The 23,380-nt window shown below is 44.8% G+C and overlaps 1 protein-coding gene across 1 annotated transcript; it reads left to right on the forward strand.

The window, feature by feature from the left end:
* Nucleotides 1–3,356: 3,356 nt before the first annotated feature.
* slc16a2 (solute carrier family 16 member 2) lies at nt 3,357–23,121 on the forward strand. The gene is made up of 7 exons (XM_056600217.1): nt 3,357–4,375; nt 14,301–14,445; nt 14,782–15,262; nt 17,026–17,169; nt 19,586–19,814; nt 20,098–20,354; nt 21,669–23,121. The coding sequence occupies exons 1-6, from the start codon at nt 3,940–3,942 to the stop codon at nt 20,337–20,339; spliced, it is 1,677 nt and encodes a 558-aa protein (XP_056456192.1). The 5' UTR covers nt 3,357–3,939; the 3' UTR covers nt 20,340–20,354; nt 21,669–23,121.
* Nucleotides 23,122–23,380: the final 259 nt, after the last annotated feature.

A 23,380-nucleotide genomic window follows, 5' to 3' on the forward strand; every position in this document is an offset into this window, starting at 1 on the left:
ATTGGGTCTGGAATGAGGGGAAGAGGCAGAACAGTACTGTCCCATCCCTTCTGCTCACATAAACAAGTCGCTACTCGTTCAACAGAACCCACTCATAGGCTGAGAGGGATAAAACCGAGGCAGGATTTCTTATTTCGCAATTCCTTTTTCATTCTACCTCAGAAGCGCTTTACGTCATAGGTGACATTTGCTGCCTATAATCCTCTGTTTCAAATCCCCAAGTTACTTCGTGATTAATATTTTGACTGCCTACCTATAGATCTGACACAATCTGGAAAATGGTAGCTTTCAGATAACCTGCCTTGCCACAAGCAGTCACCAGAACTAATAAGAGAATAAGTGAAGCTATGCTTGCATACAATTACCAATTTGTTCTTTTAGATTACGGATATATATATCATGTAGGCCTATTAAGAGCACACTGATGCGAGAACTGATGCTATCTGCAAAAACAATTTGTTCAATATGAAACCGAGGCTCCACAGATTCCAACAGTATGCCTTCACCGTTCTGGATGACTCTTCAAGTTACAGCCATAATTGTATTACTTTTGTTTTAATACTAATACTTCATCATGCCAATACTATAATGATTCACACTGATACTGTATTATACAGATACTACTTTTACTTACGATATTAATACAACTACTCATAATACCAATACTAGTATTAATTATAGTAGTAAGCTACTTATCAGACTAAGGGCCCTATTTTACCGGTCTGAAACTCAAGTTAGAAGCACCAAGCGCAGGTAGCTTTGTGGGCAGTTCTATGGCGATGTCGCAAAACAGCCAGAAAACACACCGCAATTTCTTCTTCCTTTTTTTTAGCAATAAACTGTCAACGTATTCAATCAAAAATAGACCATGCTTTGTTGTGACAAGAAGCCTATATTTTACTACATGGATGCAGAGATTGCGTCAGACTTCAATGAATAGTCACTGTGAGCGTGGATGATTGAGAATGACAGCACATTCTAAGAAGGCTAGATCAAAGCCACATTGTTGAGTAGATAAAAGTCTCTCAAGAAAGATTTTTGCTTCTTTATTTATGTAGTTCATGTTTAAAGGGCTTGCTGTTATTTCTGGATACTTGTTTACAAAGGCTTGCTTATATAATGCCAATTTAAACAGACCATCATTTTACTCCGGATCTGATAGGATACACTGTATAGTATATCTCTTCCTGTTGTACAGAACATTTATAACACCCAAATATTTCTATGTAGATTAACTCCATTTTCTCTATGGATTACAACACCACATATAAAAAAGGGACACAACTCTTTTATACACTTTATCCTTAACGTCCCATCCTAAAAGCATTATAGGTGATAACATCATCATCACCACACTAGCAGTAGCCTAATGGAGTCGGTGGTTGCCAGTTAAAAACAATAGGCTACACCTTAATTCCCATTAAGATCCAAATCAATAGATGATCCCATCAAATGATCCCAGTTAAGTGATTCCCTGATAGATACATCTCTGGAAGGCTGTAGGACTTGTGCATGCCTGATCTCAGGTAATCCCTGGCCTGGAACTAAACAGATTTATCATGGCTGTCATCGATGATGTTTTGTCTTCAGTGCCGTTACGACATGTCCTCATGTGCCCAGAAAGTCAATGTGGGCCACGGCTTGTGAAATGCATTCATTGTGTGTGTGTGTGTGTGTGTGTGTGTGTGTGTGTGTGTGTGTGTGTGTGTGTGTGTGTGTGTGTGTGTGTGTATGTGTATATGTGTGTGTGTGTGTGTGTGTGTGTGTGTGTGTGGTGTGTGTGTGTGTGTATGTGTGCTTGCATGTGTGTGTGTGTGTGTGGGGGGAACATGGTGCAGTGATCTTCATCTTAGCTACCACCATCCGTGGCTGGGGCAAAGATATTATTGTTTAATTAATTAACAACATGACATCATTAATATCGCTGAGATACTTGCTCACATAATGAAATGCTAATTCAAACACACAGCACTAACGGCAGATGAATAATGTGTTATTCTTCTTCTTCTTGCACAAGTGACATCAAGGCCCCGGAGGGGATAGAGAGTAAACCCTGGGATGGTGAGTCATCGAGGTAATGTGATCGGCGGCTCCAGCGGCTTCATGCTCCAAGGAGACGATATCAACTCCACGGCAAATCAGAGCGGAATAATTCCACCTTCCGCAGGAACTGTCCTCACTGATTGACATTTTACTCCCACCCCGGAGTGATGACTAATGCTTGGGCAGAATTGTCACACAAAAAAAGTATATTTATAAAGTAGGCCTACTGAGAAAAGGCTTGTTGCACGATCAGGGAAATACTTCTGACAGACTGATGAGGATGAAGAGATCAGTTTACTATTAGTAAGTCAGCTGTTTGAGCTTTGTAGATATTTAGTGGACTGCATTACTTTTTTTAAATAACCATTACATAAAGAAACATGTTCTTGCTATAGGCTTGTAGCGAAATACCTGAGTGGGTTTTCTAAAGCTTTGTTCGTGACATATTTTGCCATTCCTTCTGCAAAGATTCAGAGCCACCGGTGGCACAAAGCATATTTTATCTGTCCGGTGCAGAGGTGCAGAATGTGACGGATCTGGCTACACCCAGCGCTGAATACCATTCAATTGATGTGTTCCCACAAGACAACACAAACTATATTTTACATTTGATTTCACAGTGAGTAAACCTAAAGCTCCAATATTTCAGATGCTTTTTATTACATGTATTATAATGGTCAATATTATTGTTAAAATTGTTCTCACGCCATCACGCCTCCGACTTCTTGTGCAGGGTTCTAGCGCCTCTGAGTGGCCAGTGGTTGCTATTGCACATGCAATCGTTTCTCTGTGAAGCTCAGGCCAGGAATTTATATTGTACCAAACTGCTGTGAGTAAAACTAGAAAAACACACAATATATTCAGTTGAGACGTGGACACGGGAAGCCTACCAGTAAACGGAATCTAGGGGACCTTGGCAAACGTATGATTTACTCATGACAATAACAAAGCCTGCATACAAGCTTTGAGCCCACAAACATATTTTAGTTTGACCAAATGTTATTTTGAAAGGGTTGCAAAAAAACCTTTTTGTTTCGACAGTAGGGCTTCTCTCAACTTCCCCTCATTCCAAGAGGCAGAATAAACGCTTTTTGGACGGTATCACGACACATTGTACAATAGGCGTAAGGAAATAACCTTAACGCTATCCTATTTACAAAAAGTACGAGAAAACAGAACCCGCTGAACTCCCGCTATCCTCAAGTTCTGAAGCCCCGCCCACAATAACCAGGTCGAGAGCAGCCATTGGCTGTTCCCGACTGTCGGTTGCAGGCGGGGGGCAGGGCCAAGCCGGTCAATGAAGGCCGTGTTCTGTGTTGACATTTATGGCAGTAAGAACCAACCTCCGCGACTGACATAAGCCCACCTATTTCATATCGGGGCACGCATATGGGGGCACGACATACAAATATGTGATGAAAGAGGAGGAGGAGCCGTCCACGATACTCTCGTCATAGCGGGACGTCTGCATCGCGAGAACGGTATTGGAAGGAGTTGGAGCGCAGCGTTCGCAGGTTCATCATGCATTCTACTTGTCGCAATGGAGCAATGACGCCAAAAGTAGGTGTTTCGTTTCTGCAAATGAGAGTTTAATGACAAGTAGGTGGTACTTGTCAATCCATCTCGTTGTGCACCAGCGAACTGGTTAGAATGACACATTTTCCCTTGGCGCTCTGGAAGTTGAAGCTCAAATTGGGAACAGGAGGAAGGGGACGTAGTAGTCGGGTGTCTGACAGGAAAGGGCACGCTGTCTAGCCGATCTGGACACAAAACCCAAAGCTGTCATTCGAATCTGGATCCGGACATCCATGTGTTTACACCACTGATCGTTGCCTGTAGGCCCACGCGTGCGCCAAGTGCCCACAGTAAGCTCATCCACCGGAGCAGCCAGATAGCATGGGGGTCCACGGGGAGGAACAGCAAGGAGATCCATCCAACGGGGACTTTCGGAGCGAGCAGACGCCGGTAGACCCGGCGGAGATGGAGCAGAATAAAGGTAGCGGTGCTGCTCACGACCCGGACAGCAGTCGCCCGGTCGAGGACGGCAAAAAGACGGCGAAGAGTGAATGCAACGTCGCGCCAGAGGAGAGCACCGTGCATCTGATAGATACCGTATGCACACCGCCCGGGTCCCCCTGTCGCGACGCCCGGTCCCCGGGAGCCGGGGTAGACTTCGTTCCGCCCGACGGGGGCTTCGGGTGGATAGTGGTGTTTGCCGCCACTTGGTGCAATGGTTCAATCTTCGGGATTCAAAACTCCTTTGGCATCCTCAACATGATGCTGATGGAGGAACACGCCGACCCCAATGACCAAAGGTCGCAGTTCAAAGTGGGTGAGTAGGCTGCTGCTGCTAAGGCTTTAGGAACAGCCGAGACGTGTCATGCAGCAGGTGTTGCTGCATGAAACGTGTACATAAATGCCATGCATGTCGTATACAAGACAAGCCTGTATGACACTCACGTGTGTCTGCATAGGCCTATAGCTTACATAGACCCTGTCAACATGGCAGTGCTTGAGCCATTACACTACCATATCTGGACTAACCTTAACATTGAGACGTGTGCTACGATAGCCTCGTTTCAAGTAGTTGGTTTTAGTATAACGTACAGAGGTTGTTTTAACAAATTGTTGAGTATTTTGGTTTTTACCATCGCTTTTATACTCTTTCGTCTCCCAGAGACATTCATGTCAGAGTTAGGGCTATGCGATGTTATATTTCTTCCCATACTTCTTCAGCAGGGCAGAACTTTTTCTACCATAACAGATATTATTTATACATTGTTTATACATCCGATGTATGTTCAATTATTACATCAGAATCTACAACTATATACTACATTTCATATAGTACAACAGTAGTGGCCATATAGGAGCAACTGCCCGTCTCGTGGACTCCAGCCTGCAACAGTTAGTGACAGACACTTATTGTGGCCTACTGACCACCAGTTTAAAAAACAAACTAAAACAATGGAAGCACAAACAGCAGCACATTCCCTGACTGGTGGTCTCGTTATGCTTGCCTCCTTGCCCTCAATCTTCAGGGCCAATCTGTCGAGGATTAATCCATCAAGTGTTTACCAGCTGCAGCACTGTGTCTGTGTCTGTGTGTCCCTCTCACTCTTTCATAGTGAAGGCGGGCGACAACAAATACTAGATTGTCTTTCAATTGTTTCAACATAAAATGGTAGAGCTGAGAAGGCCCTTTAGCTGGCTCTACATTTGAATAGATCTGAGATACGGGTTTCCAATGTGTTTGGATTGTAACGTTTAGGTCTGATATCCTAGGTTTTCAATACATTTCTTTATTCACATTTATTAAATTTTAACGTAATTAACCTATAGTTTGAATTTGGATTCATCCTAATAGAAGTTTGAATTATTGTTCCTTTATTGTGATCTAGTGTGTATAATGGGTTATTATATTATATATTATATATATACGTATGTGTATAAATGATAATACGATCAAGCATATTACCCTGCAATCTTTGGCTCCATAGAAATATGTGCAGATTTGGCAGCTACTGCAACCTGGGTGAATATTTTGTGTCCCATAATAGGGGGATGACATAAACATCCTGGAGAGCTATGGCGTATGCATCGATATGACAAAGATATAGGATTGAAATGATTAAGTAAGAGTTGATGAAACTTAAGCAACATACGAACCCCTCTATCGGACAGGGGGTCGGGTTATAGCAGAACAGGTGTGGACTTTAGTAGGAATATTATACAATGCCAGTCTTGGGAAGTGTGTCCTAACTGTTTCTTGCAGGTTGTGTTTACAATTACATGCGATACCTAAGCATAGCACTATCTCAAGCAGGTTGCTAGGCACAGTGCTAAGCTTAAGTAAACACATTAGCTTTTGCTTTGGCCCTGTTACACCATTGACATAATATGGTAGTAACAAAGTATATATTTGCTGGTTTTTGTAGGCAGAAAGTTGCCCTCCCTGCTCACCTCTGTTAAGTACTCCTACGTCAACCGATACAATAGCCTCCTTTAAACGTACCATGTTGTACAATTGTGTCGACCTTAGGAGAATGAAGTTCATAAAAAGCGACCTGTACCCAAAGCTTTCATTAAAGACTTCCGAGCCTTGAATCATGTGTTGCTGTACTGTTCCAGTACTTCTGCATTCCCTTCTGGTGTTCCACCCCTCAGGGGTATCTTGTGGGGGAGGCCATTCACATCGCTCCTATGTGGAGGGACTTAACATGTCTGGGCACCGTCGTCCTTCCTACTTAAAGGACAATTCCGGTATTTTGAACATTGAGCCCCCTTTCCGGTTTGTCTAGGATGAAATAGAGTGGTTAGAACACCGACATTTTGAAGATTGGTCCTGTCTCCAGTATTTGGCTAATTTCAAATTGCCCCTGCCTGCTTCACAATGTCTGGCTATGGGCATTCACAAACACCCCATAACCTTCGTTGTCAGAAATGTGAAACTCATCGAGTGGTTAGTGGTCTTCGTTGATGTTCCGTATTGAGTATCGTAGCGAAATACAGTTTCTGTTGTGTTTTATTTGGCATTTTGTAAATCAGAAACCGGACCGGAAACAGAAACGGAAAGGGGGGTGGTTGTAGTCTTTTTGCTCGGTTCTGAGAAAAGACTACAACCACCCCCCCTTTCCATTTTTGGTTCTGGTCCGGTTTCCCTTTCATTAACAATATGCCAAATTGATGAGGAACATCAATGATCACCACTAACCACTCAATGAGGTTTCAGTTCTGCAATCGAACGTTAAGAGGTGTTTTTGAAAGCCTATAGCCATTGTGAATTAGGCAGGGGCGATTCGAAATTAGCCAAGTACTTTGGACAATATTCAAAATTTCTGTGTTAACAACTATTGATCCTAGACAAACCAGAAAGGGGACTTAATGTTCAAAATACCGGAATTGTCCTTTAACGGTTTTCTTTTATTGAAGATGCAAACAGAGTGCATTAATCATTTTCTCATAACGATTTCTTACAGATAATAAGGGCTTAAGGTTGTAGGAAAATGTGTTTGTTCTAGATTTTTCCTAGAAATGGCTTGAAATGTGCATCATTTGTTTTGTTTAAAATATGTCCGGATGTTTTTGGAAAGAAAACCACATAATTTATTTTGCTGCATGGAGGGAACGGGAACATGTGACGATGTCCTCAGGCCGAACTTGAACCCGGATCATTGCTGAGCTTCATTTGCTGCCTCAACCAATTACTCACCATGAAATTTGAATGGACTCTATGACCGTATTAGCAGCAGTCATAACCACTTTTCAACAAAGTAGGCACAAACACATGAACAGTGTTTTCATGTGGGTCTGTATTTAATCTAAAATATAAATCTAAAGTGTTCTTTAAACTATGTTGAACATTACAGAGAACTGCTTTTGCCTACCTTTATAGCATAAAGCTTTCTTCTCACTCACTGTTCACTTCTTCAGAAGCCAGTTCAAATCACTTTGTATTAAAGCATATTTTAGCATTAAAGTTTTTTGCGGTAACGGTTCAATGGTTTGAGTTCAGGGTCCCTTTCAGTCTTCCTTGCATTGCAGTAATCCACATGTCATTCTTAACCTGCATCACAATAATATTGATCACTCCTCAAAAATGTTGCTATCTAACTTCTGAGTATGTGCAAGTGCATTCTTATCACTTCACAATATTAGGATATTCAATAATATGAAGCTATCAGCTATTTCAAGACATGGGTCGCAACAAAGTATAATTATATCAAAGACCCCAACCACTAACCCATGCAGGTTTACCTATGTAATGCAGACCATTTCATATAATAGCTTCTATTCATTCATAAGGGGGGAGGTCTGAGATGAAAAGGCCTTTCTAGTATGGATTATAATCCGATCATAGCAGCATGTATAAAACATTGCCCTGGATTTATATTTAAAGGCGGTTTAACCCTCAGAGGATTGACTGCTGATTGAACCCTGGCGTGCTCCGTGCTGGGGGGAGATGCTTGCCTCGTCTCCGGGCCTCTGCTGCTGTTGTCGTGGAACCGGCTCCAGCCTGGAGATTCACAGGGAGCTCCATCAATGATTCATGTCTTTTTGAAAGAGAGTGTATGATTAACTTTTCATGATCCTTTTTGCGATCTTCATCCCGCTCTGCTCTCTGGCCAGTAAGAGACAGACGAGTGAGAGGGAGAGAGCGGGTGAGGAGAGGGGTGAGATAACCCCAGCCAGGATGAGGAGGTGAACGAGGAGTAGGCCGGACAGCAGGAGCACATGGCTGTGCAATGCCCTGATGGTGAAACATCAGCTCTAGCGTCACAAAGTGCTGTGCAACGGCGGGAGTGATTGATGCAGTGTCTGTGATGTAATACAGTGATCGTAATATCATATGTAACAAAATATTGTGGTATGCTCTATGCAGCATTGTATTACAACGTTTCTCTCTTGAGTTTGGATGTGGTCATTCCAATTACCTTTATGGATAATAATACATGCAGCTACACATGAACAATAGTAATGTATCCCATAACATTATGGCAACTCTGCTATACAACTCGGTGGATGATGGGTTGAACTTGAGACGATTCCAACTCTTCGTGAATGAAATTCTCAAGTTATTCTTCTGAGAATTGATACAACATGACAGAATCGTGGGATTTGATGTTGGATGTTGATGTTTTATTTTTCATGATGAGTTTGTTCGTATAGTGTGTAGTTCCGTTAACCATCAGGGTTAACCATGCTGTGATCTAAGTTAGTCATCATAAAGGTAGTTATTAGGTACACATAAGGTAATCCCTTGAACAAAGTACCTGCTTTGATCCCAGGCCAGCAGGCAGGGGCAATGGCTGGAGGAGACACATGGTGTTTAATGTACGTTATATTGGTGGATTATTCCTCTCACTGTCTGACCTGCATTCAAAGGGCCAGTGTGAGTGCACCTGAAGGACCCTATTCAGCCTCAAGTTGGCCCTCCCAGCCAACGATCAGAATGGAAGCCAGGGGCTTTTAAGGCTTTGATGCGAGTTACGTATCCTCACACATGATTCATTTTTTTAAAGGAGACTTATGGTGTTTTGTAGGGGTGGGAATCTCTTGGCACCTCATGATTCGATTAGATTCCGATTATGAGGTTAACGATTCAATTCTGAAGCAATAATTGGTGTAACAATTTTTTTTATGTACATTTCCATGCGTGATTTTCAAAAATATATAGATACATCTGGGTTTGTTACTCAGAGTTTGCTAATCACTTCCTACTTTTGTGATGATCATTAAAGACATCAACAGATGAATTAACTTATCTAATATTTCATAAGAGAGAAAGCTTTTGTCACAAATATGACTTTCTATGAACAATGCAATAATCAATGCAGCTTGCATTATACACAATATAGAAGCATGCAAAAAATAGGTTTCAGCTTTATTTTCTTTCTAATCTTTCCTTTCTATGTCATTAAAGGAAAAACTGCTCTTGAATTAGAAGGAGTTCTTGTGTCTGGCTGTAAGTTTGCACGCATGCTATGCGTAGGCTGAATCGCAATCATGTCAAGACAAATCAGATTGGCCAATACACACTGAAGATAAATTAAATATTTTAAAATTACAAAAATTATCCCTCTCTGGCGAACAGAATGTTGCAGCAGGCAAAAAAAAAAAAGACATTCTTTTTTTTTTTTTTTTCCGATTATTAATTTATCTACATCGAGACCGAATCGTTCTAGCGAGAATTGCGATGCATCGAAGAATCGATTATTTCTCCCACTAGTAGTGTTTTGCCAACAAGTAAACATAGTATATGAGTTCCAGAAAACATGTTTTTGAAGCTGTTTGCTGCAAATAACCTTTAGGAAAAAAATTCTTTCCTACCGCCATTACCCTCAATCCCTTCAGAATGTGTCCATAGCGTTAATGCAAATGAGCTTCTGCCCATTGACCAATGAGCTGTCAGAGTGAACCTCAGCATGGAGGAGAAGTGATTGTTTACGTTTGCGGAGTCACAGGGCTCTATATAATTTTATAATAATAATAATAATAATATATAGGTATCTATATAATATGTAATATCAAAGCTATGTGCACCTCGGATGATATTATGAATCATGAATACTGCGTCTGACGACTCTGATACTTCCACAACAAGTAAAGCCTCGAAGTCGGGGTTATCTAGGCAGTGGTTGAGAATAATTGGGGGAAGGAACCTTGGCTTGGACTCTCAGGTTCAGATTGAACCGTGACATGGTGGAGAAAGCCGATTGTACTCCCGGAGCTGAGCTGCCGGACTGCCGGCGAAGCTCCCCCGCTGGCCCTGCCGGACTGCCGCTAGAGCTTCGGCGGCAGCTCCAGCAGCTCTAGCGGGGGGAGCTCGGCTTTGTTCAAATGGTTGAACAAAGCGGGGGGGTAAAATTTCTATATAAAACATACATACAGCTTGACATCTGAACTCCATCGTTGTTTCAATGATGGAAGATTACTTTTTATATTAAACTCACCAGATTAGATTACACCAGAGGCAGGTTTGAGAAGCGAGACCATGGCAGGACCAAGAGCGTAACTCTTTAATCATTACTATCACAGTTGGTTAGCCATCTCCAGGACTTTGGCATCAGAATGGTGTTATCGCCTGGTATAAACCCTCCAATGGCAGCCCCAGGGCTATGGTTGCATGTTTCAAGGATTCAGGTTTATTGGGGTCAGGCGGTTTAGAACCCACAGTACCACTGTGCCCAGACGCACTGGTGCAGGCACACACACACACACACACACACACACACACACACACACACACACACACACACACACACACACACACACACACACACACACACACACAATATTCATAATACAAACTGTGTGTAAAAAACAACAACGAAATTAACAGAAATTCTTTACAAGCAAGTTATTTGAGGTTTCATTGCTATAGTAAACAATAATTCAAATAACCATCAACATAGTAAGGTTCAAGTTAGTTTGCAAATATTTGTCAATTTATATAATAAAACACATACATATAGAAGAACACTTGAAGAATGTCAACACGGATGAGGTTGCACTGAAAACAATTAATACAAATACACTATGGGCTGTCCTCAAACTTTTGTTCTTCTGGTTGTTTGTACATCATCAGTTCCTCTCCATCCACAAGCGGGACTTACCCCAGCGCAGAAGATGGGCATGTCCTGTTTGTGTGTGTGTGTGTGTGTGTGTGTGTGTGTTCTGAGGAAATAGGAATAAAACGTGTTCAGGACTCAATGTTCCAGATGGGCTTCCGGGAAGGGTCATTTTGTTGAGCGTGAAGCCGTAGAACAATAGGGGAACCTTTATTTTGAGATCCTCTTTTATTGTATTATTTTACTCTGGTGGCTGCATTATGTTCTTCCTACAGCCTTTAGCTCCATGTAGTGCACGAGCACATACCATAGTCTGCACAAAGACACACACGTGCACACAAATACTCCACACTCGCATGGGACAGATTAATCTCTTAATTCTTAGTAAGACATGTGGAACTAATGCTTGATAACTTATATCCAAATACTTCTGACATCAGGGTGTTGGAGCGTGACCTGGTTCCGTCTCTTGATGTCGTCTATCGTCGGATAGTTCTGTCTGTATTCTCTTGTTTGCTACATCGACCAGTCTGACATTGCAGAGGGAAGAGAGAAAGTTGTCAGCTTGGAGCACAGCCGCAAACAGGGACACGAACACCTAGGCTAGCGTGTGTGTGTGTGTGTGTGTGTGTGTGTGTGTGTGTGTGTGTGTGTGTGTGTCTTGCATACAGGTAGCTAGGATGCATTAAGGTGCTTACATGAAAGACCCATGATTACATATTGTGTGCTGGTGAAATTCTGTTATTTTCTAACATCCCCTTTATAAAACTAAATTAAGTGTGCCTAGTTCTGTACATACTATTTTCGAAAGGGATGACTAGTATTTGCTTTTCTTTATGGAATATATCGGGATACACGTACACTTCACTATGAAAGATGAAATTGTATAATTTTCTGAACGCTTTTTCTATCGCATAGCAAATGTAAAAAAAGGTTTCATACAGGAAACCCAATGTTTCATGCTTACATAAAATAACATCTTGATTGACCTCAAAGTTAAATGAGCAAAGGTTTGCAGTTGCAAAAAATAAACAATGTGAAATGCAATTCACTGTCGAATCGCGGTTTACCTCGATAAAGAACCTATTCTCTTCAAGCCCCTGCTGGTTTAAGGCTCTTTGCCTGAGGTAGCCATTACCCCAAAAGCAACTCAATGTATCTAAACATAATTTAGTTTAACTTCGTCTTATGCAATTACTCATGAGGACTTATTTGATTTGTATATCGATGTAAGTGCATTGAGCAGTCCTGGCTTGGCCGACTGCCTGGCAACAAGAGAGAACATGTGTAGGAAGCATTCTCAAAGGTGACTGTGCACCTTTTTATAGGCCGCCCTGGTCTTTATATATTCACGTGTCCGGTGTGGGAGCCGGCCCCTGGTGGCCCTTTGTGCTCCAGCAAACATCAACACATGGCCGGGGACATCAGCATGGTGTACCAGAGGCTGCGCTTAGTGGCTACACTCTATTCTTCTGGCTTTGGATAAACATCCAAAGGGAAGGCCAGGGAATGGACCCTTCCTTGGGAACGTGTTGATATACGTTTAGATGTGTACACTGGAGGAGGAGGAGGAGGAGGAGGAGGAGGAGGAGGAGGTTGACTAAGAAAACTCCAGAAATGAGCGAGCACAGCCAACATCTAGGTTCCGAGGGAGTGCGGCAGCGTGGACAATCACCAGTTCTCCAGTCAGAGCAGTGAAGGCTGCGTAGCTGTGGCAGCACTGAGACTTTAAAACACGACAGACAGAAATGTTCCAGACTTGGAGAGCTATATGTAGACCTTTGCATCTCATTCTATTTGTGTCAATATTGTATGGCTGCATATGTGTGTCTGTATACGTGGGTGTGTGTTTGTGTAGCTAAAATTTGTCTGGATTAACTTTGCGCTCTATCTATGTGTGTGTGTGTGTGTGTGTGTGTGTGTGTGTATGTGCTCGTGTGTGCGTGAGCTTGTGTGCGTGCTTGCTTGTGTGTGTGTGTCTGTGTGTGTGGGCTTATGTGCGTGTGTGTGTAAGCTGGCACCCCATTGGTCTCATCGACCCGTCGGTTTGGTCTGACCCAGAGTGCAGCAGACTCGCGGGCAGACACCAAAGCTACCTTTGGTCCCCTTTGGGGATCAGTCCCAGATGGTTGTGTGTTTACACCCCGGGGTGCATGTTGTCTCCCCGCTAGAGTCAACAAAAACAGCACAACTTAGGGCGCCCCGGTGGCTAACCGTGTATAGTTAAGGCCCAGTCCTTAACGCAGCGACCTGGGTTTGTTTCCTGCCCACTGTGGTCCTTTAAAAAGCAGCACAACTTCTGCAGCACAGCAGCAAGCAAGACACCACACTGTAGAGTAGAAAGAAGCTATATTCACTCTGTGGCTATGCTTGCTTGCCCTGATGATACAATTCAAAAGTGGGTCTGATTCAAAGGTGAATCGCAAATTACATTTGAGGCTTTTTCCCTCTAGTGTTCGTCCGGTGTAGCTAACTGAGAGAGGGCACACAGGTTGGACACCAGTGATACAGACGACTCTGCTTTGGTCTGCAGCTTCTCTATTTAAATTCACAGCCCCGGGCCGTACAATGGCAGACAAACTAGGTCAGTAAATATGGAGCTTAACGTTGGATTTGCATACGTCCAAATTCAATAGTGTACCCCGTTGGCCCGCATGCAAGAGTGCATTCCAGATCACTGTGGCAAAGAAATAAAGACCACAACACAAACTGCCGTCTCCATAACGCCACTCATAATCATACGTTGAACGGTATTTGGTTTTCCTCGGTTTAACCGCCCCTTTTCTACATTACGGTCGTTTCTGGCATAAATCCTTTTTTTTATGTCACTGGCTGCTCATTCATGCAGCCCACTGTCAGACGCATTATTCCAATGTGGATAAGCGCATCACAAAACGCATCAATGTCATCAAGCCTTTTGCCACTGGAAAATAAATCCCAATTTACATTTTATGTTTATTAACTCTGAAATGGTCTCTTCTCTCCACCCACTCCTCATCCTCTCATTTCTCTCCTCCTTCTCATCTCTTCGCTCTATCCTTCCACCTCCTCCTCCTCGTCCTCGTCCTCCTCTCATTTCCCACCTCCTTCTCTTCGCTCTATCCCTCCTCACCCTCCTCTTCCTCCTGCTCCTCCACCTCCACCTCCTCCTCCTGCCCCTCCTTCTCCTCCCTCTCCTCTCCTCAGCCTGGGTGGGGGCCCTAGCGATGGGGATGATCTTCCTCTGCTCCCCGGTGGTCAGCATGTTCACCGACCATTTCGGCTGCCGGCGGACGGCGGTGGGCGGAGCCACCGTGGCCTTCATCGGGCTGCTCGGCACCTCGTTCGCAACGTGAGAGAGACGATACTAGATCAATAAATGTATTCCTAAACCAAACAAACTAAAGTATCAATATACCCTATTGTTGTGTGTTATATACGCACTGGCACCAGGGTACCCCGTCGACTATTACTGGGGTTCACCACAATAAGGTCAATAGGCAATAAGGCTTCCACATAGTTCAGCAATGGGAAAATGCCATAATGCTAAATGCTCACCTGGTCTTTTGACCTTTGACCTTTCACTCAGCCTTTGTGCCATTCATACCGTTCTCTCCCTTCTTTTGTCATTAATATCAACATGCATCCTTTCCCCCTCTCCCCACCTCACCCGGCCCCGCCCCTCCAGCTCGCTGCGGCTGCGTTACTTCACCTACGGCATCCTGTTCGGCTGCGGCTCCTCCTTCGCCTTCCAGCCCTCGCTGGTCATCCTGGGGCACTACTTCCGGCGGCGGCTGGGCCTGGCCAACGGGGTGGTGACGGCGGGGGCCAGCTTGTTCTCCATGGGGCTGCCCGTGCTGCTGCAGAAGGTGGCCAAGCCCCTGGGCCTGTGCCGCACCTTCCAGATCCTCAGCATCTTCATGCTGGTGCAGGCGCTGCTGGCCCTGACCTTCAGACCCCTGCTGCCCGCGGGGCTGGGCTGCGGGCCGGGGGGCATGCCCTCCGCGCCCTCGGGGCCGGCGGACCCCCAGGCCAGCAGGGGGAGCCGGGCCCTGGCCCAGGTCAGGAGGTACTTCAACCTCCGCGTGTTCCACATCGTCACCTACCGCGTCTGGGCGTTCGGCGTCGCCACGGCGGTGCTGGGATACTTCGTGCCCTACATGCATCTGGTAGGACATCGCCGTGACAACAGGCTGCCCATCTTTTGTCCTCCAAAACACAGATCACTCTTACACTCAACGCAGCATCTGATGTTTGTTACGCGGCGCCCTGTTGGTGGGTTGTCACGGTAATGGTAACGGTAACGTTGTGTTCCCCTGTTGCAAGAAGCGATGTAGGGTCTTGTAGTCATTAGGAGCACTTGTATTTCTCCAGCCTTGGGGCTGGGCATTTTAATGAGAGAGAGGGGGGAGAGCGAGAGACAGAGGGAGACAGAGGGGGAGACAAAGGGGGTTAGAGGTAGAGCGGTCACAAATAATCAGGTTGGACTGGTTCTTGCCGGCGGGTGGTCCGCAGACATGAGTCCTCGGTGGGCACAAGGGGAGCCAGTGGAATGTTGGCAGCAGGGAAAGGAGAATAAAGCTAAAGGCTTTGCTCCGTCTCTGAAGCAGGCGCTGTGTAAGGGGGGGGGGAGAGAAGCCATCGACCACTCTGCAATATAACACACAGTTAACACGTTAGTTTGCTACTAGTTGTCCACTACCACTTCTGCTAACGTGACTACTAAGATTATGTGTTTTATTAATGAAACACTAAGATAGTTCATACCAAAGTTTGTTTATGTAAAACCGTTTTGAGGTCGTTTCAGTAGTCCAGAAATCACAAATTTAGACTGAGGAGACAGAGCAACCTTTAGAGAGAGAGGGAGAGGGAGAATGTGAGAGGGAGAGGAAGAGGGAGAGAGAGGTAGGAGGGAGAGGGGGAGAGAGAGAGCTGCTCTATCCAGGTGTCGGATGTTGCTAGTCAGGCCTGTTATTTCAGGCCCGGGCCCAGATAGGAGCAGAGACCCGGTCTTTGTACCGTCTCACACTCAGGAAGCCTCTCCTGTACGGCCTCTCCTGTGTCCCCAAACACGTCGAGCCTCCGGCCTTGATGTCAAACCCCCAGTGTTGTGTAGCCGCGCCTTCAAAGAGAGAGAACACTTGGAAAGGAGCGGCTTGCTCCTGTTCAAAATAGCAGGACTTCCAGGGGGCTTGGCGCTTTCCTCGCTTTGGAAGTTGATTTGTGAGTGGAGGAGGGGGGGGGTACGGGTTTCAGGGGTGCTGGGGGGGGTGGGGGACGGGGTAGAGGGGCCATGCTGACCTATATGCACCGAGTTGGGTGTTCCTGTCCCAGTGGACTGAACGACCCCAGGGGGGAAGGACAGAGTTGGAAGTATCTGCTTTGTTTATGTGCTCGTTGGATGGAGAGTCCAGCTCGGTTTTTGTTTTGCTTCCCACAGTCAGCACATGTTCTCACTTAGCCTCAGATGTAGAACTCAAACATAACATAACAAACCTGGATGTGAGACCCAGTTCTGACCTGTCGTTTTGGAAACTAATGCAATTCTGACTAAAAAGGATCACACACCTGACATTAACACACACTTGAGTGAAATCCAAGGTTGATAGGTGTTGTGGTTGTAGATTTTGTGAGTTTAATGTGCTGTAAAATTTCTCGCTGACGGCACTTGTTTCTCTATGAGCCCATTGCGATAGACCTCTGGGTCATTTTAAAAATCATTCAATCTTTTCTGTGATTGGTTGGCGAAATCCATTTTGCATTTCAATCAAAGGTACATTGTCCCAGATCAGAGAGGCAGGCGACATTTTTCTGGTTGCTTAATCTTGCTCTCGCTCCTTCTTTAACTCTCAAACGTTACATACAGCTCCTTTAACGTGAAGTCGGTTCCCCCGGCCGGGTTCTGATGTCCTCCACCTCCTCTCCCCGTCAGATGAGCTTCGTCAAGGAGCAGTTCAAGGAGACAGACAAGGAGTGGGTGCTGCTGGCGTGCATCGGGGCGTCGTCCGGGGTGGGCCGCCTCGCCTTCGGGAAGATCGGAGACCTGGTCCCGGGACTCCAGAAGATCTACATGCAGGTGAGGATGGAGAAAAGAGGCCCTCACATCCGGACAGAGGGGAGGACAGAGCATCACACAGAGGCGGCAGAACGAGTGCTGCAGGTGGTGCAACTGCATCGCCACTTTAAAAAATCAATAATAATATATCGATTTTTATTTTATTTTTGTCTGCGTCATGGTGTGTGGTGGTTGCAGCATGAACTAGGTCTGTTCACAGCGTTGTAGCTTTAAATTACGTCTGCTCTTGCCTATTGGTCAGGGTGTCATGTCCACCAGCCAATCGGATGCATCGATGTATCTTGTTTTTGTTTTATTTATTTATTATTGCTTATGTTTATTTATTTTTACACAATGTCTTGTTTTTTAAAAAATGTATGATGACTATATGCTCTGTAAGGTGACCTTGGGTGTCTTGAAAGGCGCCTCTAAATTTAATGTATTATTATTTATTATTATTATCGACCGCAGGGTAGGCTGCGAACCAGAAAGTATAGAGGCTACGCGAGCGCTGTTTTTATTTTAAATTTTATTTATTTAGAATCCCCGCTTTGAAATTCATTCCGGCGCCGCTGGCATCACAACAGTGTTGGGGTCATGGCCGTTCGTCAGCAGGGTTACAGGCCGTTGAGGTCCAGCACTAAACCTGGGGAGATAAACCTGATGACTGAGGCTGGGCCGGATGCTGTTTGGTTCAGTCCTGAGTTTAGAAAGGAACAACCTTTATATTCAATGTAGAATGAATGACAATCAACCTAATAAAAAGGATCTTTGTCTTTGATTTTAATTTCCACTCGCGATTCCATTTGGTTTTCACGTATTCAACATTCAAGTATCTAAAAACGCTTTTATAGGTAATTTCACTCTGGTTTTTTTAAAAGTACAAATGTTTGTATGTCAATTAATTAAATAATATATAGATGAGTCGGTGTAGCCACATACCACTGGGGAAAAAATGGCCTGTTGATAAATATCGAGTAGACATATTTTGCATTCCTGAATACAATTGAATTGTAGTCACCTACACTGGGGGGAGGGAGGGGGGGCAATATGATCCCACTGTAGCCATCCCATCCCCCAAACAAGGAACTAGTTCTAATAGATCCACAACCCGTGTCCCTCCACAGACGATGAAGCTCTGGTTTACGGTGCATTTACTCACTAGTTGCAGTTGGAGATCACGGATGAGGTGTGGTGGATAGGCGCGGCAGAGAAACACAGCGAGCTGTACGACCCCAGACATTGTTTATGACGGTTTAAAGAAAGACAACATTTGGAGAACGATTATTCTCACAATTTCAGGGGGGTTTGGTTGGAAGTTCGCCAGTGAAAACATCACAGCTGGTTTTCTCACCTGTACACTATTACATCATAGCCTCAAGGAAAAAACCCTGTTCCTCCTATGTACGTAACGACGCCATTATCCTGTTGATCTTGAAAGCTGCCACATGGATGAGGAAGGCTGCTCTCTGAAAGCATCTCAAAACGGCCCTAAGGCCGCTGCCTGCTGCTAGAACAGATGAAATTCTGAACAGGTGTGGTTTCATCAAGTATTATGCACATTGGCATCAGCGAAACAATGTGAATCACATTGCGTTCCTCAATATTCCCAGGGTATAAATATTGGACCTGAGTTTATTTGAGGAAGTATTGGTTTCACTTCACATGATAGAGACGTATACTCCACAATTGCGGCCCTTGTAGATTTGGGGAATGGAGGGTAAACAATCCACTCAGGGTTTTCATAAGGAGCACCTCCCTGACGGAGCTAACCCTAACCCTCCCGGCGGGCTCTCCGTAGGAACGTTTCTTACGGGTGAACAAGTCAGAAGGAACACAAGGTCAAAGGGTCCCTCTCCCTCTGACGCAACAAAATCACCCTGGTAGATTTTGAGGTATTTGTTTTGTTTTTGTGTCCTGAACTCGAGAATTTTTTAGGTGCAGCTCACAAAAGCTTCGGAGCTGCACTTAATCTGATGCTTAGGAAACAACGGTACTGAAGACTACCTTAGATAAAGACCACCTCTGGAGAGCTGCTCTGTTGTTATTGTAATTATTTTTAACGAAGCAGTAAACGGTGTAAGTCGCTGTACAACCAGCAAAGCTCACAAACGACACATGTTGCATATAAATATCGTGAGCCTCCTAGCAAAAATGACATTTTAAGGTTCATCTTGTATTTCAAAAATAACAAAGTAAAATAGATGACTCGGGCGGATCGTGAATATGAAATGTAAAAAGCAATCTGATTGGCTTAGGATATAGCCAATGAGGCGCAGTGCACTAGGAGAGTTGAGTGAGGTTAGATATCACATTTTGGCCAAAATCTGACTATGAGGCGATTTGGCTAACGATATGCAAACATGCATCTCACAAAGTAACATTTCAGTTTTCTCAATAACTAACCTAGAGCCGGTTCTCTTCCTCTGCTCTGCAGGCGACCTCCTTCATGGTGCTGGGTCTGATGTGCATCCTGATCCCCCAGTGCTGGGTGTTCGAGGGGCTGGTGGCGGTCTGCGTGCTCCTGGGCCTTTGTGACGGCTGCTTCCTCACCCTCATGGCGCCCGTGGCGTTCCAGCTGGTGGGGCCGATGCGCGCCTCGCAGGCTATAGGCTACCTGCTGGGCCTCATGGCCATCCCCATGACGGCAGGGCCGCCCCTCGCCGGTGAGTAGCGTGGAGTGACGGTGCAGGCTCGACGGTACAGGCTTGACTAGTTTAGTGAGTTCACTGCCAGCTTAAGGAGGGGGATCAGTTGATTTTAAAACTGGAATCGAGTGCTACGGACCGTTTGGATCCACATGAATATGATTAAAAAATATGAACATTTATGTAACCCATAATAAGGGAAGCACACTGCTTCGGATTATACCATTTCAGCGACCAATCGCAATCAGTGGATTCCGTTCTCCCATCTCACTCCCCGCCCCCCCCCCCTTCTCCTCCCCAGGGCTCCTCCACGACCACTTCGGGGACTTTACACTGGCCTTCTCCCTGTCGGGGGTGCCCCCCATCGTCGGGGGTGTGGTGCTGTTCCTCGTGCCCCTGATCCACCGCAGGCTCCAGGCCGGCCAGCAGGGGGCCTCCCCTGAAGACCCGGGGCCCGCCGACCACATGCTGTCCCAGGAGCCCAAGAGCAGCTCCAACGGGGGCCTTCTCCCAGGCTACACGGACGTGGAGACGCACATCTGAAGCAGCACTACAAAGGTAACGTCTGAGTATCACTATGGTAAGGTAATGTCTGGAGCAGCTCTATGCAAAGGTAACGTCTAAAGTAGTAATGTCTGAGTAGCGCTATGCAACGGTAACGTCTGAAGCAGCTCTATGCAAAGGTAACGTCTGAGTAGCTCTATGCAAAGCTAACGTCTAAGTATCACTATGCAAAGATAACGTCTGAAACAGCACTATATAACGTCCGAGGTAGCACTGACCTCTGAAGGAACACTATTTATATACATAAGGTAACGTCGGAAGCAGCTCTATGTAACGTCTGAATCATCTCTATAAAGGTAACATCTGAAGCAGCTCAATGTAACGTCTGAATCATCTCTATAAAGGTAACGTCTGAAGCAGCTCTATGTAACGTCTAAAGCAGCTCTATGTAACGTCTGAATCAGCTCTATAAAGGTAACGTCTGAAGCAGCTCTATGTAACATCTGAAGCAGCTCTATGTAACGTCTGAATCATCTCTATAAAGGTAACGTCTGAATCAGCTCTATAAAGGTAACGTCTGAAGCAGCTCTATGTAACGTCTGAATCAGCTCTATAAAGGTAACGTCTGAAGCAGCTCTATGTAACGTCTGAATCAGCTCTATAAAGGTAACGTCTGAAGCAGCTCTATGTAACGTCTGAATCAGCTCTATAAAGGTAACGTCTGAAGCAGCTCTATGTAACGTCTGAATCAGCTCTATAAAGGTAACGTCTGAAGCAGCTCTATGTAACGTCTGAATCAGCTCTATAAAGGTAACGTCTGAAGCAGCTCTATGTAACGTCTGAATCAGCTCTATAAAGGTAACGTCTTAAGCAGCTCTATGTAACGTCTGAATCAGCTCTATAAAGGTAACGTCTGAAGCAGCTCTATGTAACGTCTGAATCAGCTCTATAAAGGTAACGTCTGAAGCAGCTATATGTAACGTCTGAATCAGCTCTATAAAGGTAACGTCTTAAGCAGCTCTATGTAACGTCTGAATCAGCTCTATAAAGGTAACGTCTGAAGCAGCTCTATGTAACGTCTGAATCAGCTCTATAAAGGTGACGTCTGAAGCAGCTCTATGTAACGTCTGAATCAGCTCTATAAAGGTAACGTCTGAAGCAGCTCTATGTAACGTCTGAATCAGCTCTATAAAGGTAACGTCTGAAGCAGCTCTATGTAACGTCTGAATCAGCTCTATAAAGGTAACGTCTGAAGCAGCAGTATGCGAGGTGAGGCCGTGCGTGCGGAGGCATGTGCAGAGCGTTCAGCTGCATCCAATGTTTCCTCGCTGTGTGTGTTTAATGTCGCTTTTCTTTGCTGTCTTCCAGGGATTCAGACCACCAGCACCTTATGGCCAAGCCTCTCGCTGTTCCCGACTCACGATGGATCTGTCACTGGGGATGCAATCACACCAACCTCATCTCACCCTCTACCGGAGCTGTGAAAGGTTTATAGAAACTGGGTCACCATCGCAACTGCTACACCTACGCATTGCCTCTCCCCCCCCCCCCCCCCCCCCTCCATATACACACACACACACTCTCACTCACATACACACATACACATGTACACACACATATACACACACACACACACACATATATAAATACACAGCAATGTGTTTCGATGGATCGTTAAAAAATATGACTTTGGAGCAGAGAGGTGAAGAGGTTTACGTGAGGAGAAGCTACGGAGGAAGACACTTGAGATGAACGAGGTTCAGCGATCAAGGTCTGGATCAGAGTCACAGAAAGCGTTACGCAATCCCCACACATGTTTTATCTGACGATCAACTGTGATTTTATTATTTTTCTATATATATATATTTGTATCTGGAGAAATAAAATGAGTTGTGAGAGACAGAAAATAAGAGAATAACTGAGAATAATTAATCTTGTTTTTAACGTTAAGAGGCTGTATCTAATTATTTGACTTTATTGTTATTATTATATGTATATTGTGCATTTTAAAATGGTAAATTAGCATAAGAAGGTCATTGAGATAACAAGTTACACCACATTTCTTCTCGCTGCTGGTAATTCATCTCTCAGAATCGTTTGGATCAATACTGTGAGAAACATGGGAGGGGTGGAGGGGTTTAGATTTAGGGGCAGGAAGAGGTGAGCCCCCCGTGGGTGGGGGGTGGGGGAGATCAGACACAATCAACCTCAACTCAACCGCACAACATGCTGCACCAAGACGTCACACACATAGGAGCCCGTCGCCTCGGGTTACAGTCCACTGAGGATCCCCTCTGGCGGCGGCCATGCTGATTCTACCGCCAAGATCTGACAAACCAAACCACAGGGGCTGAATAGGATCACAGCTCAGCTTTTATGTTCTATAGGCTCATCGTGTTTGCACCTTATGGGTGGTGTCTTTTATGCAATTGATATCAACAGGGTTAGTGCCATCTGCCGGAGAACTAACCACCGCAACACCAAGTCTTCATGATACTCTGTGCAGCCATCTCTCCCCAAAACCATACATTCTGCATTGTGGAGTTCTTTGCAAACATGTCTTTCTTTTTAGAAGGGTGCTAAAACTCTGGACACTATGATCACGTGAAAAAGTTTTTTGTTTCAATAGAAAATGTTCCTTGGTAGTATACTAAAAACAGTTACAAGTGATCACCATTTGTGACTTGAGATTTATTGTTCGCCGTCCCAAGTTCATATTTGAAAACAGCAAATTTTGGATAGCTTTGACGTACGTTTGTGTGTGTGTGTGTGTGTGTGTGTGTGTGTGTGTGTGTGTGTGTGTGTGTGTGTGTGTGTGTGTGTGTGTGTGTGTGTGTGTGTGTGTGTGTGTGTGTGTGTGTGTGCATAATAATCAATGCAGACATGAGAGGTATCTGTTGCAGTGTGCAGAGAGATGCTGACAATGGGCATGGGGATGTTTGAGGGGGTTAATTCTGCCAAAACGCCTTCTCCTGGATAAAGACAATCCCTGCATGGTTTAGCTGCTGTTTTTGTTTTGGGATGTTCTCTCTCATTAAATCTCCACGCGCGTTCATTCAAAAGAAAACCCGAAACAAAAA

Source organism: Gadus chalcogrammus, chromosome 10 (assembly GCF_026213295.1).
Source record: "Gadus chalcogrammus isolate NIFS_2021 chromosome 10, NIFS_Gcha_1.0, whole genome shotgun sequence".
Lineage (NCBI taxonomy): Eukaryota > Metazoa > Chordata > Actinopteri > Gadiformes > Gadidae > Gadus > Gadus chalcogrammus.

Bases quoted from the DNA above. Each gene is read 5' to 3' on its own strand.
- slc16a2 (XM_056600217.1), top strand. From the start codon at position 3,940: ATGGGGGTCCACGGGGAGGAACAGCAAGGAGATCCATCCAACGGGGAC. The intron at 4,376-14,300 runs GTGAGTAGGCTG...TCCTCTCCTCAG, and splicing joins AAGGTCGCAGTTCAAAGTGG to CCTGGGTGGGGGCCCTAGCG. The intron at 15,263-17,025 runs GTAGGACATCGC...TCTCCCCGTCAG, and splicing joins TCGTGCCCTACATGCATCTG to ATGAGCTTCGTCAAGGAGCA.